Here is a 15,282-nt window from a genome sequence, read left to right on the forward strand (position 1 = left end):
CTCTGGAAGATGAGGGTGGGTGGGGAGGGATTCAGGTGGGATTTTGCTTGGAAAGGACTTGGATGCCTGGCTCTTCCAGCTCAAAGCCACCTGATACTCACTCATATTTGATTTTTTTGCATGTGTGCACTAGCTAAGTATCACTTATACTTTTTTGATTATAATTTTACATGTGGTAACCCAGGCACACCACACATACATCATATACATGACTAATATGAATGTTTCACAAATGAATGCGTATTTACTATGTGGGATGCCATTGAATATTGAGTGCTCTATTTGATTCTGTTTCATTAAAAAAAACACACCAGGCACAACCCAGTTGTTTTCACAACCTGCAAATGATTCATGATTTGGAATTTGGAAATTACTTCTCTAGATAGTTCCATAAGGATGTGGAAAAAGTTCCTCCATCCCTGTAGGAGGCTGATTCACCCAGGGAGTGGCTTACTTACACACACAAATGTGCGCACACACATCATAGCCCGGCTAGTTTATTTTCTCAGTGAGGTGTGTTACAGGATTTGATGGAAAGTGTGGAAAGTGTGTTTATAGAGGGGACCTGGTTTGAAGCTTCTGTCATTGCAAGTAATTGGGAACCACCAGTTTATTCTCTTCTGCGAGTCCTAGTTTCTGGCTGCAGTGGAAAGTAAGGTACTTAAATATGCAAAGTATAAGATGCAGTAACTGTGTGACTATGTCTTTTTCTCTTACTCCATTCCCTATACCCCCACCATCTCTCTTAAATAAAGGAAACAGAAGAAAACAAAATCAAACCAAATGCAAAAAAAAAAAAAACAAAACACATGAGGCTGTTGATGCCTTTCCCAGTTCTTGTAAAATTATGTCTCATACTCTTGGCTACTTTTGAATGTTTTGCCCAATTTCCTTTGATACGCCTCCCAAGATACAGGGTGATGCTTTATTTTGAGCAGGGCTGGCAGCTGCCTTCCACTGCTCTTTTGCAAGGAGCAGTATGAGGACAGCCACAAAGTTTATTTTTACATCTCACTACAGGACCAAATCCACATTTTCAATCGAGTGTTGGACACTCTGATTTAACAAATTGTGAAAAATCTCTTGGCCCAGATAAACATTTCTCTAAATTAAGACGTAGCTCCCGGAAGCTTAGGAATTCATTAAGCCATAATTAGCCTTGATCACTGATGATTTAAAATACAGTAATAAAGGAGAAGTTTATCCTGAGCTTTGAATGCCTGTTGGAGAGAGTCTGTCTTCTTGATTGACTTTTTATAGCTTCAGTTTTAAAATGATTTTTTCATTTCATCTAATGGCTGCCTTTCTCCAGCCAGCCCTTTGTGCAAGTTGGGTAACAGCTGTCATCCAAGCTCCCAGTGCTGCAGGCCATGGCATCTGTCCCAGTGGCATCAGGGACAGTACCACATCATCTCAGACCAGTGTATCAGTTTGAGGTCCCAGGCTTTCCCGTAAAGAGGCCCAGCTTCATCTGTCATCAGCGGAAAGAAATGGCAAGCACTCTGCAACACTGCATCTGCTTCAGCAAACCCACAGTACCTCAGAAGGGGATTCTCTCATTCCGTTAGCTGATGAGGTCAAGGGAATTAACTTTGACTAGCTGCCTAAACTCAAGACTTAAGGACCGGGATTAAAGGCACACATGCTACTGAGATCTAAAGTCAGGTTTCTCTGCCTTGGGAGCCTATTCCCCTTTTCTGGTGCGTATGTACCAACTTAGTAATCCTAAAGCTATCTCATCCACTCTGTTGGTGTCTGACAGAAGGCAGGTCTTACAGTTTCCATGTTCTTAAACAAAGCCCAGGTTTGACTTCCTGACACTTGAAGTAGGGTAAAGAGCCCCTATGATTCTTTTTCATCCACCACTTGCATTGTATCTTAGTAAATCCAGAGATGTGCCAGGGAATGTTCATTTTGCCCTATTGCTTTTATTTGTATCATTATCACCAAAGCTCTGTTAGTATCTGTCTCATTGTCACTGGACTCATTCTGGCCGTCTGTCTGCAGCTTGGTCCCTGCTGATAGTAATCTTTTTTATCTAATCATGGACAGAGCTTTTGGTTGGGCTGTTATCAGTATGATGTTAATGATACTGGATTTAAGAAAAATCTACTTAACTAAGACATCTTTTGATCATAAATTTAATTCGCTTACAGGTCAGGGGACCTTACTGTGCTGCTTTGGAAAGTACGTGAGCTACGGAGTCAGATAGGCTTGGGTTTGCATCTTAGGTCTTCTGCTTTCTAGTTCCATGTCGTTGAGACATCTACGTAGTGTCTCAGTAAATGAAGCTTTAGTCTGTCAGTGGAAACTCAGTCACTGTTAATTTTCCTTCCTTATAACAAAAATGAGTGTTTTCTGTTATGTGAATGTATATGAATTTCCCAAACTTTACCTCATCATGGAAATCTACTTAGATTTTGGGCTGGATGAGCTAACCCACTCTCCCTGGGTGAAATCGCTCCGGGTGACTGACGGGCGGGGCCTTCGGAGTGTCGTCGTTTCCACCATCTGTCTAGTTCACCTTTTCTAATCTGAGTAGAAGCAGCAGCAAACAGCACATTATAAATCAGTGTTGCTTTTCACCAAAATTTCAAACTGAAAAAAATCGATTTTAAACTCTACGTTTGCTCATCTTAAAGAGTTGGATTATAAACAGTCAGAAATCAGGGACCATTAAACAACCATTTTCTTTTGCAGTGGATTCAGAAGATAATTATCTTCGAGTTTGGAAAGGATGTGCCAATGAGTGCCAAGCAAAGCACCATACAACTTGTAAATACACAGTCCTCCCTGCTCTCCCAGACAGACTTAAATGGTCCTTCTTCCAAACTTGCAGCACCTTACATGTACGGTTAGGGGTCCCAAGTTGAGCCAAAGGCATTACACCGCTGGGCTTTAGGCGTGTCTGGCCTGTTAGAGATCTGTTTTCAGACCTGGGAGACTCTTCATCCCAGGGAAGGGGTACCAGGCCTAGTGATCTCAATTGAAAATTAGGAGAGGAAGGATTCCAAGTATTGTGAGAAATTGGTTTTCTCAGTGCTTCCTGCTCTAAAGACTAGGCGAGGAGCAGAGAATGCCCAGGGAGGAGGTGTGGGAAGATTTTGGGTCCATAGGAACTGTTGGTAAAGACCGAAATGGCAGTTTCACTTTAAAAACACCTTAAGAGTTAAGAGCAAAAGGAAATGGCATTAGTAACACCTGGAAATCTGCTGCCATGTGGAAACCTGGATGGAGAAATGTTCCCCACTCCTGCACAGAGCACAGCTGAGCTTCAGCAGGGAGAACCCAGAGAGGGCTTTGGGGCTGGCATTGCAGGGCGTTGTCAGTGAAACGCATACCACTGCCTGCCAGATCTCAGCTCTGCCAGAAGGAAGGCTCGCCCAGGAAGGGGTGTGTGGTAGGTTGCTAGCCCTTAGCTTTGAAAGGGCAGCTGTGCTTGAGGATGAGAATGGGGTGCTCTTGGGAGGTCCTGGAAGAAGAGAGAAAATGTGATGAGGGAAAAAAAACCCTGCTCTATCATACGATCATTTAGCTGCAGACTTTTTTCTTTTTTTTTCCCCCATTTTTATTGAGGCATAACTGACAAGTGAAATTGTGAGATATTCAAAGTGTACAACGCGATGATTTGATATATGTGTATGTTGTGAGAGTATTCGTCACAGCGAGGTAATTACCACCTCCATCACCTCACCTGTTTACCTTTTTTTAATTTTTTTTTGTTAAGCACTTTGAAATTCTAGTCTCTTAGCGAATTTCAATTATATGATACAGTGTTATCACTTATAGTCACCAAATTTTACACTAGCTCCTCAGACCTTATTCATCTTATAGCTGAAAGTTTGTGTCCTTTTCCCAACCCTCCTATTTCCCCACTCCCCAGTCCTGACACCCCCTCGTTTACTGTTTCTCGGAGTTCAACTTTTTTTTTTTTAAAGATTCCATATGTAATTGATACACGGGGTATTTATCTTTTTTTTTTTTTTTTTTTTTTTGGTCTGGCTGATTCAACTGAGCATAATGCCCTCCAGGTTCATCCATGTTGTCACAGACGACACAACTGCCTTACAGAGGGTTTAATCACCCTGTCCGTATTTCTCAGCCTTGAGTGAGGTACAGAACTCTTTTAAAGAACAAGTTGCTTGAATGTATAGAGACATAAATCAAGTCTAAACTACTTAACATTATACTTCCACATAACCGTAAAACAAGAAAACGTACAACTCGGTACTAAAAAGGCTTCCATATTAATAGAATTTAAACTAACAATATGAAATAATGGGATGGATGACTTTGTTTTGCTTAAATTAAAACCACCACCCAAAGTAAAAATATGGTGTAGGTGAGACCACACAGGGGTTTTTGAGTTCAGACAGCCTTCGCTGCACATACTGTGGGCTTCAGAGCTGCCCGCGCTCTTATCCACTTAGCGGCTGAAAGCAGCATCATTCTTATGGCCAGCCTGTCCTTAGTTGGCTTGAACCTGGGAGAACTCGTTTCCTTGGCACCGATCTAGGGGAGGGGAAACCTGCTTGTCCTTGAAAGCTAGTCAGGAGGTGAGCTGTGGGGAGAGGCACGTAATCCGCAGAAGCCCAGAATTCTGCAAATGAATGATTTGCTGCTGATGTTCTCCAGTGAACTTGTTTGGCTTTTTACTGTTACATCACAGCATGCATTTTTAAAAAATTTCTGAGACTCAAGAAAAAGCATCTGCTTGTCAAATCTCTCCACTTTGTGGAGTGCATCGGGCTTGTAGGAGAGGAACGGGGGCGAGGAGCTCTTTACGCTGCTGCTCACGCAGAATGCATCCCCGAGGCTCTAACTCAGGAGCCTGTGCTGTGAGATCCTTTTCTGTGGCCGCAGTGTTGAGAATTTGCAAAGAATTTCACCATCTGCTCCTTCTGTGACCTGATAACGCACAGAGCAGAACATCCTCTTCTCATCCCCAAACACTTCCCTTTTAGGGGCACACTTAGCTGTCCAGTCTTAGGGGTAGAACAACTCTTTTTGCTCCTGCTCTCGGTCTCTTCCTGGATAGACATCAGAGTCAGCATCAGAGGATGGCTTCCGAGATCCTGGCTCTGGGCATGTGTCCAGCTGAGTGGGCTTCTTTGCTCCTTCATATTTAGGCTTCCTTACTGACTGTGGAGGTGCTGTGAGCCTTCAGGGTCCACAGGCTTGAGGTGCCTGTGGCTGTTTCCACACTCCCTTCCGTCATTCTTGTTTTTCCTCTCTTTCTCTCTCCCACTCTTCAGATCTGCCGTCTGAGTGTTCGCTGCTCAGTGCTGCTGCTGCCACGTCCAGTCCCCACCACCTCCTCTGGCCACCCCTCCAATGGCTCTCCACTGGGCATCTTCTCTGTGCTTTCCTCATTTCTGGCATCTTCTTCCATGTTTCTCTTCCCTTGGGTAAATGAGTTCTTCTTGTGTCACCAGCAACCTTTTGCTTTTTTTTTTCCTCTCAATGGCTGACAAACAAGTCCCAGGATAATTTGTCGGGGATAATTTGGGGCATTGAGGTGACTATTACTTGGAACAGCACGGAATGGACAAGATGCTCAAGGGGACTGATTCAGATCCCTGTAAGCACTGCGACACTGGTGCTGGAAGGCGCTGGTGTCAGTGACTTCATGAGAGGAAACTCTCCCTGGATACTGTGTTCAGATTCAGACACAAAGCCACAGCAGCGTCCCTGGCCCAGAGGTCACCCACAAGCATTGTCTTGTCCCTTAGATGGTTGTGATTTGTTGCATTTGCAGAACTCTCCTGCAGCAACTGCAGAAACTTCAGACTTTGGTGATGGGCAAGGTTTCTCGCACCTGCAAGCTGGCCGGCACGCAGACTGGCACCTGCCTCATGGTGAGTCTCCCGAAGGGACAGCACCACAACTGCCCTGGCCCACTCCCCTATCTCCAGTCTCTCCCGCACTGGCCACGTCCAAGTGCTGGGGGTTGGGGGAACCACGCCGCTCATTCGGAGGCTGTTTCTTCGCTGTGATGGTACAGTGATTGACCTGGATGCAGTCTGCGGCTGTCATGGAGGGGAGTGGCCTCCCTGGACTGCCCAGGTGTTGCGGGTCTGATGCTTTGTTGTGTGGATCTTAGAATCGACAGCTCCCCATGTTCTCTCCTCATCCCGCAGGTCGTTGTGTTATGCTTTGCCGTAGCATTTGGCAGCTTCTTTCAAGGCTGTGGGCCCTACCCTTCTGCCACCAAGATGGCCCTGCCCAGCCAGCAGTCCCTGCAGGAGCCCTACACGGCCTCTGTCGGTAAGGCAGGTCTCAGCAGCTCGGGAAATGCCTTATTTCTTTTCTCTTTCATTTCTCAAAGCTCAGCTTTCTGAAAGAAGCCTTATGTGGAAGTCTAATTTTTAAAAAGTGGTACAAGTGTAGCTTCTCCATTGAAGGGAGGAAGAGGGACGTGGCTGGTCCGGTACCCAGGCTGCTGGGTCCTTCCTTGGGCCCGTCACCCATGGGGAATTCTCTAGAGCTCAACAGAGCACAGTTTGCAAACTGCTTCTCTAGACTGTGCTCCCTGGCAAGTTCTGAGGTCTTCTTTTTGACTTCTGATCAGAGGGAGGGATGTGCATTTGGTGGGGAGGGAGTAGGGGAGCATTAAGTTTTCCAAGACATTTTAAGGGAATTCCACTCAGTGAAATTGTACGTTACCATAGTAAGCATCTGTAAGGTGAAATTAAAGAATCAGCCTGTCTTACAAAATATTATGCCCAAGATTTAGAGAACTTGGAAACTCAGGTGTTAGAAGTGATATTCTCACCTAGATCAATGATCTCTTTCAAGTATGTAGGAAATAGAGGTGGTATCCAGAGATCATAAAATATATACACTACTAAGAACAGGTGTGGAATTAGGAGGCAGTGATTAGGGGGGAGGCACATTTATGCAGTTCTGAAAGATCTGTGGTCTTTACGAGGTAGGTGTATCCCTGCCAGGTATATGACAGAAAGGCTAGCAAACAATTTCAGCTGTCTCCTGGGAAATTCTTTTTTCCCTAAAGGAATGTATCTCTAAATTTAAATGGGAGCCGATGAGAGCATCATTTCTGTGTTGCAGAAAATTGCTACTGAGCCATCTAGCTATGCAGCTACCCTATAAAACAAAAGAGAGTGTCTCCATGGTTTGATTTATGGCTTTGACTTTGTGTCTTCTCTTCCATTTCTAAACAAAAATGCAGTTTTCTGCCCTTCTACCTTCTCTCGATGCGAGACCTATTCATCAAGAAGGCTTATTTTAGCTGGGTCTGGACTTCTCCAAGTATTTGACTCCCATTCTCCATGAATCGTTTCCCCCAGATGGTTGGGGGGTGGGGCACGGAGGGGAGTTTTATTTTCAAAGCAGTGAGGGGTGGCAGTTTGCTTCCTGTTTATTTGCTTTTCTATTGTTCTTCCAGCTTTATAATTGGTATCATTTTTCAATGCACAAAACTCTGAAATCCTGAGGCCTTTCTGGAAAGCCAGTGTTAGCCAGGACTTCTTGCCCCTCAGTCCTGGGCAAGAAGAACCCATGAATTGTTTGCTCTCAGCCCTGGCGTCAGGTGAGGGGAGGTGGTGCACCGTCGTGGTCTCTCATTCAACATGTTACTTGGCTTTGTTTGCAGTGAGATCCAGGAACCTGCTGATCTATGAGGAACATTCTCCCCTGGAAGAGCCATCCAGTCCGGCCTCAGCCGGGGAGCTTGGGCGCTGGGACGGAGGCTCCTCCCTGCTCAGGGCCTCGGGGCTGGAGTCCCTGCCCGACGTGGATCTTCCCCATTTCATTATCTCAAATGAGAGCAGCCTGGAGAAGTCAGTGCTGTTGGAGCTGCAGCAGCACCTGTGAGTCAAACAGATACAGATTTGACTCCTTTAAGGCACCGATGATGGGTTATGAGTCAGCAACCTGCTGTGTAGGGTGGAGACTTTCCCACTGGCCTTGTCCAACTCTCAGCTTTTTTAGGGCTTATTTGCAGCACCCAGACTCTGGAGAGTCTACTGCTTGCCAGCGGCTGCCCTTAGCAGAGAGTGAGGAAAAGCCCTGGTGTGAACTGTCTCCCGGTATGAAGGGAGACGTTCCAGAACACGTGGGATCTCATGCTCCATCCCATGCATGCTCCGCCATCGGGGAGCTGGTGGTGGTGGCTCCAAAAGTGGAGAAAAGGCTTGACTGTTTTCCTCACTACCTCCTTCGTCCCCTCAAAGGCACACGAGTAGACATACAGTCTGGTAATAGCAGTATACTTGCTGTGCAAATGCAGCCTCCAGACACATTCTCGAGCTTTCTTCTAACTAGAAATACATATATGTTATGCTACATGTCAAAATATGGTTTTAAGATTTATACGTAAATAAACATGCATTACCTATAATTATATAGTTGTAACTATATATTAATATTGAGAGACATTGAGAGGCAATGTGCATGTAGGTATTTCCACATTGAAAATAATATATATTTGTCTCCAATTCTCCATGAGTTGTTTCCCTTAGATAGTTAAGAGAAAAAGCCTTGTATAAACAGAAAGGCTTGCACAAGTATTGTTCTTGTGCTGGGGAGAAACTGGGTACACCGAACGGTGTGGGAAGGAGGGTCTGCACGCACTCCTGGTTATGCATGGTGTGGTTGGTGGTCTAGTTGAACTCTGCCTCTGTGCCTTTCCCAGAAATGATGCAATTCCAATGCAAGTGGGAAAGATTTTGTTTCAAATTCTTCAGCTTTCTTTCCTTAATGCTGCAGAGGAAAGTTCATAATTATATGTACTTTTATATGTTTACATGATACATGCATACTTAACATTTACTAGTGCACTATGTAAATATGACATGTAAATCCTTTGCAATACTTTAAGAGGTTAGGCATTATTATTATTCCCACTATGGTGAATTGTACAGCTGCCACTGGGACCCAGAGAAGACTCAGCTGCTTAATTACTCGGCTCATGACACAAGCCTTCTCTCCTCTTATCTCCTCTTATCTCTTCAAGGCCCCATCGAGAGCCCATGTATTCTGGAATATCTCCCTTGATACCAGAGCCCTCACGGCTCTCTGAATGCCAAGAGACTTTCTAAGTTGTTACACAATTTAATAGTGTGTTTATTTTTCTGTTATATATTTATTGTTATTTCAGGTTAGTTTGGGTGCTGGGTTTTTTTAAAATCTTTATCTAGATCATCAGCTATTGTAGACCAGGGATCAGTCTTTATCCTTTTATTTTCTCCTTCCCAGAGCTTAGCATAAGGGTAACTAACCATCCTCAAAAAATATAATGTTTAAAGCAACGTGTAACAAATCAGTATCAAACTGCCATGTTTATCCTCTGGGTTTGGGATTTCTCCTCTTGCATCAGGAAAAGGGTAGGAGTGTGGATGAGTGGCTGGGCTGGTAGTGGGAGGCACAGGGAACAGAGAATTGCTACTGGGAGGGAAGCAGACAAGAAGCATGCTTGGGCCAGTCCACAGAGTCACAGTCATGGAACGACTCTGTCCTTCCACCAAGCATGAGACTTGTAGTTGGCAACTGGTGGCTAAGACTTCTTTCCTTTCAATGCCTTCGCAGGGTCAGCGCCAAGCTGGAGGGGAATGAAACACTGAAAGTTGTAGAACTCGACAGAAGAGTGAACGCCACCTTCTAAAGAGGCCGTCACCACCTCTCCCTCTTTCTCTTCACTCTACCTTTATGTCCCCAAACCACCTTTGTCATAAGTTTTCCCTTTTTGCCACCCAATCTTGATGAAGACATGGATGAGCAGTCATGGCTTTGGGTGGGAGGACAGCCTGGGATTTCCACCTGCGGTGAGAGAGCACCCCCCCTAGTCCCACGTCCCTCGGTGCAGAAGGGAGCCCCCGTCTCTTCCTCCCTGTCGCTTACTGCCATAGGAAAGTATTTGAGGGTCAGGGGTGGGACAGCAGGCATGTTTCTACCGACAGTGCCAAGAAGATCCTGCCTGATTCTCAGCTGGGGTATGTCCCCCTCTTTGAAGAAGAGCTGACTCTTGTTCATTCGAGACCCCAGACTCTGGCCACAGAAGTACCAGGGTGCCTGCTGGAATCTGGCAAAGCCCTGACTGACGCCCTGCCTTCCTCAGCCTGGGTCTCCGGTGCCTCTGCCCCCATCAGCCCTGGAAGTGCTGGGGCCTCCTGCGAGCATCACCCCCGACTCTGACCCTGACCGTCCTCCCGGCACTGGAGCGAGGTGTCCCCATCGTATTCTCAGGCCGCAAGTGCAATGCCTGAAGGAATCAGGCTTTTCTACTCCAGGCAAACCTGCCCCCTCTTGTTGCTTGTAGGATTTCTCTGTACTCGGTGTCCCCACACGCCCCTAGTTCTGCCTCCCTGGCTTCTCCTCCCCATTTGTAAATAGTATTTATTAGCTCGCTGAGGCTTCCCGCTGGCAACCACACTGAAGAGATCCGGTGCCTCCTTCCAAGCTAGCAAGGTCTTCTGTTGGCCCTCGGAGCTCTGGGGGCCCCAGTCCTTCCAGGCCATGCTTTAGTTCCTTTTCTTCTTTTTCTACTGGAGGCCTATAATTATAGTTGGGAAATCTCCCTAAACAGGGGTCCTCCTATAGAATGAACTCAGAGGGAAGGGTGGAACAGGGCCTGGCTCAGGTCTGGGCTCCATGGACAGATGCTTTTTCTGTTCCGTGCCCATAACTGGGAAGGGAAGCCCTGGCCCTGACAGCAGGCGTTTGGGACAACTGTGCTAGCTTGTCTTTCCCCACCTCCCCGACACTTCTGCTTTCCTTTCCTCTTCTGCCTCAACACGGGGGGTGGGCTTGAGGCCTGTTCTTGGGGACAGAGGCGGTGACATTTGTGTATCCACCGTCTTACCTTTTATAGTCAGGCCTGGCTACTTTGCAGCTCACCCAAAGAGAAACAACCTATTCCCCCAACCTACTTTTTTCTTAATGATTAAAAGTAACTTTTGTAGTTTAAAAAAAACTTTCCTCTTTCATACAAATAAGAAATGGATATTGACTTTTTATTGTGTAATGTTAGGAGACAGCTAGCTTGTAAAAGATTTTGTGTAAGAAATTTGCTTACATTTTATTCTATTTTTAGTAGTAGCTGAACCACTTTTAGCTTTAACTCTCTCTCTCTGTTTCTATTTCTCATCTACGTTGTCAGAAAAGCCTATACTTAGAAGGGTTAAGCCACACCTGGGCCTTCTGTTCCATATCAGATACAGGATTTGGTGTCATTAATGTTGGCCATCATACCTCATAAGCAGATCCAGTACCTCTGGGGCTCACTGGCATTGATTCCTCTCTCTCCCTACTGTGGTGGAGAGAGTTCCAGCTGGGAGGTGGCCAAGTTCATCTCGGCACTGTGTAAAGCTGGATCAGGACTACAGTGGTGCTGGCAGCCCTCGTGGTCCTCTGCATGCCTCTTACTGTCCCTTACAGCTGGAGAGACTGAGCCTGGCTGGGCTGTGCGGGCAGAGGGTTGCGAGCATGCCCTCTGCTCTGTTTCTCTCTGCTTTCTCCTTCCTTCTATTCTGCCCTAGATCCTCCTGGGCCTGGCTGGTACCTGCTAACTAACCATGGGCCACTACTGACCAATCCGTCTCTTTAAAATGTCATGTAATTATCAGGCACAGGCAGCGTGCTGGTGGAGGGGGGCGCGTGGCCAAGAAGGTAAGAAGATAGAATTAAGTAGTATTTGGATGATGAGAAAGGAAAGCTTTTGTAAGTCAGTGAGAACAGGTCAGCCTACTCGCCTGATGCACTGGAATTAGATGGGTTTTTAAGGCTCCTGGATTAGCCTGAGTGGAAAAACCTCATCTTCTGAATGAGGAGGGAGAAGAAAACGGGCAGTGAACTCCTAGCGCCTGTTCTCGTGCCTTGAGGATTTTATTTGCTTGCCTACCTACACTTTCTTGACATCACTCTCTCCAGCCCTCCAAACAGCAGGGATTGATCTCTGGGAAACCATCCTTCCAGAACTGAATCTGTGTCCAGAGACATGAGACATCAGCCTGAGAACTCAAGTGGCCATTGGAAGGGGTTCCAAGAACCAGCATTGCTGCAGCTTTGAGAAAGACCTCCACCCTCCACTTCTTGCCTGGGCAAGTAAGGGGGAACTAAGCAGTCATCCGGCTCTTTAGGAGGGTGTAATGGAGTCAAGAGGCTGCAGAAGAGCGGATGATACCAGGTTGATTCCAAACAGTTACTGGGTGTGGGCACATTTTCTGTCCCAGGGTTGAGCCCACAATGTCAGTGGATTTGTTTCCCCTGCAGAGTCAATTCACAGACAAGTCAGTAATACGTGGTTAGCGCTGAAGATTTCAAGTAGCGGCAGGCGTTGGCTTCCGAACTTCAGTTTTGGAAAATACGAGACTGTTAGTACAACCATCAATCATAAAGAATCATGTTAATTATAAATATATTAATATATTTATCATCATGTCAACAAGTTTTCCTCTTTCCTCTTTGATTAGCCTAGTGGAGGAGACGTCTTGCAAAAGTTCAGAGAACACATACTTTTCTTTACTGGATGAGACCTGTGTAATCCAGGCCCCCCAGCACGGTTCTTTTCACAGCTCTAGACTTTGCACTTGGAAAGGGATACTGTAAATGAAAGGCCTCAGTGCCAGATTTAAGAAAGAGTTTCTGTGAAGTGTTAGGACTCTGGAGCCTAGCTCACATAAAGGGAGTGTTACATAAAAATCTGACAGCTGAACTAGTTGCTCCTTTTGGGCAGGAGGTGGGGGTGAGGTGTGACACCAGTGCGGGAAACTTAGATAACCTTTTTGTTAATATAAATGCTTTTGATTTGGAGACCTAATTTATAGGTTGTGAAAGCAGCTTTTAGTTCAACTTATTTACAAACCAACTATAAATACCATGTTTTTTTTCTCCCTAGATCTCTCAGTTTAGTCTGAGTGCCGAGAGAGGGCTGTGAATCGCAGGTGCCCTTGGAGCAGGAGTGTTGAATTGGTTCATCTTTATTCTGGCAGTGAGTCACTGTTCAGAATTTTTGTCACAAGTGTTTTATTAAATTTTTCGGCACTTGGTGGCTCCTTCCTCCTATGTCCTCACACCAAGTAAAAGACTAGGATCAGAGCCCCCTCACCCCCACCCCGGGCCAGCTCCTCGAACATACATGTCACATGAGCATGGTGCACACACGGAGACCTCCCGCTCACAGTAAAAGAGGTGGAGCATCCGTGCAGCCTGGCTAACTGGGGATGGGGGGCAGAGGAGAAGGCTTTGCGCCCCACCTTGTCTGCCAAGTGCCCTTGTCACTATTCGGTTCCCTTAAATCCAGTCTTTAAGAACCTTTATTAGAGACACCAGCTCTCCTGCTTGCAGTGCTGGCCAGACCTGTGAGACAGACCAGTAGAAGGTAGTACACTGGTCAGAGTCCTTTTCTTTGAATGCTTTTCAGTTGAGACAGAAGTCATGTGGTTGGATAAGCCGCTCTGGGAGGGTAGTTTTAGGAGAAGTCGGGGGCTGTAAAATGGGGGCTGTGAAGCAGCCAGAGACAGATTTCAGATGTTTCATTCATTCATTCATTCATTCATTCATTCGAGTCATTGAGTCAATCACTCCTGAGGAAGAGTATTGCAGGAGGCCTTGGAGTATTGGGGAATAAGGGGGCTGAGGACATTTCATACATCAATAGCTGTTGAAAAGACCCACGTGCCAGCTCGCTCTCTAGTGCACGTGCGTGCATGCGCACACATACACACACATTCCTCTGTCGTCTTGGACACTCTGTGCCTTACATGTGCCTTGTATTTGAATCCAGGATGACTGAGCACTGCCTCATCACTGGGAGGGTCATATACATCCTTGTAGTACTAGATCCAAGTGGGTGGATGTGGGAGAAGGAACTTTTTCCAAAGGCTTGAAAATAGTTTTCTAAAAGTGAGCCGTGATCAGATTTGCCCATCAGAGAAAAACAAACAGAGTTACATCCATTAGAAAAATCCCATTTTGTAGCGGTTCAATCTCATCCAAAAATGGCCAGCTGGGATTAAAAGTATTAGAAATCCTCATAGCAGAACATTTTCTCAGTGCAGAGGAACCCGGTGCAGTTCAGGATTAATGCTCCATGTCTCCCAGACCAAAGGATCCGCAGTTCCCTCAGGAAAGACAGCGGTGTTCATTTTGTCATTTTCAGCAACAGAAAACTCTGAAACGCTTTATTTTGTCTTGATTACTAGAAGGCAGGGAAATGTTTCTTGAGCACCTACTAAGTGCTGGGTGCTGTGCGAAGTAAGTTTTAGGTCTTTTAATTTTATAGGAAGAGGAAACAAGGGTAACTAATTACTATGAGACAGGTAAACAGCTATGTGTTGTGGGAAGTGCAACCATTTGTGGATTAGGTTGAGCAGATTTCTTTCTGTGTGAACACGCTGTAAACTTTTAAAGTTCTCTGGGCAGAGAACGCAGCGTGTGCTCCCTGGGCTGGCCCTGCTGTGTGCAGAGTTCAATTCTTTGCCTCATGCTGGAGATGTCCACCAGACGTGCATCTGCTGGCCAGTTCATCCAACCCACTGTGAGTTCCAATTAGCAGACTTTGCATCCTGGAAAAGCAAAAGGAGCGGTTTTGGCCCTGTTTTTCTGCACCTCTCCCTTGCTCACTAGCTGGCTGAGAACATGAACTTTTTGACCATGGACACATGGCTTACACTGTTTAGTAAATCTCCCTCTCAGATGAAACACTTCATGAGTCTCCGGAAAACACCAGCACTCTTTGACGAATTGTGAGTGACCCTCTTTAAACAATGCCGAGCAGGCTCTGGACTCTAATCCACCATGAGCTTTAATGTCTATGTTAACAGGCTGGGCTTTCCTCTCTTTGGTAACAGGTTGTACAGATCAGCAGTGTTTAAGTCTGAATGCATTGTGAGTCTATTAGCTGTCGTATCATGCTGGGTTTTTTTATGGCTTTTTATTCTCTATCATAGCTAAATAAATACCAAAAAAATAAGTAAATGCTTTGTAGGATACTTCTAGTTAGTTTGGGGGAAAAATGAATTGAAATTGTTATGCTTTTGTATTTCCATTTCTTGCAAATAAAAATATTTTTCTTAAATAGTAACATGTTGTCCAGTCTTTAACATTCTGATGCTTTGTTTTTAAAAACTTTTCTTGTGAACGTGGATTTGCAGATATATGCCTAACCATTCTTTTCCTGATTATCCAGTCAAACGAAAAGAAGAGCCTCAAACCAGCAATTTGTGTGTTATCTAGTACTGAATCCAAGACTCGGTTAGAGGAATATTGAGAAGTGTAATTGTTTTTTTCAGTCAGTCACAGGAAGGAAAACAATATTCTCTG

General features: G+C 45.5%; 1 protein-coding gene across 1 annotated transcript in view; it reads left to right on the plus strand.

The window, feature by feature from the left end:
• CREB3L2 (cAMP responsive element binding protein 3 like 2) overlaps window positions 1-15,043 on the plus strand; it is a 107,816-nt gene extending 92,773 nt beyond the window's left edge. The window contains exons 9-12 of the mRNA XM_006210015.4: window positions 5,759-5,858; window positions 6,141-6,267; window positions 7,616-7,832; window positions 9,550-15,043. Coding sequence (XP_006210077.2) covers window positions 5,759-5,858; window positions 6,141-6,267; window positions 7,616-7,832; window positions 9,550-9,625 — 520 coding nt within the window. The 3' untranslated portion in view covers window positions 9,626-15,043. The remainder of the gene's footprint in view (window positions 1-5,758; window positions 5,859-6,140; window positions 6,268-7,615; window positions 7,833-9,549) is intronic.
• The last annotated feature ends 239 nt before the right edge of the window (window positions 15,044-15,282 follow it).

This window comes from Vicugna pacos, chromosome 7 (genome assembly GCF_048564905.1).
Source record: "Vicugna pacos chromosome 7, VicPac4, whole genome shotgun sequence".
Taxonomy (NCBI): Eukaryota; Metazoa; Chordata; class Mammalia; order Artiodactyla; family Camelidae; genus Vicugna; species Vicugna pacos.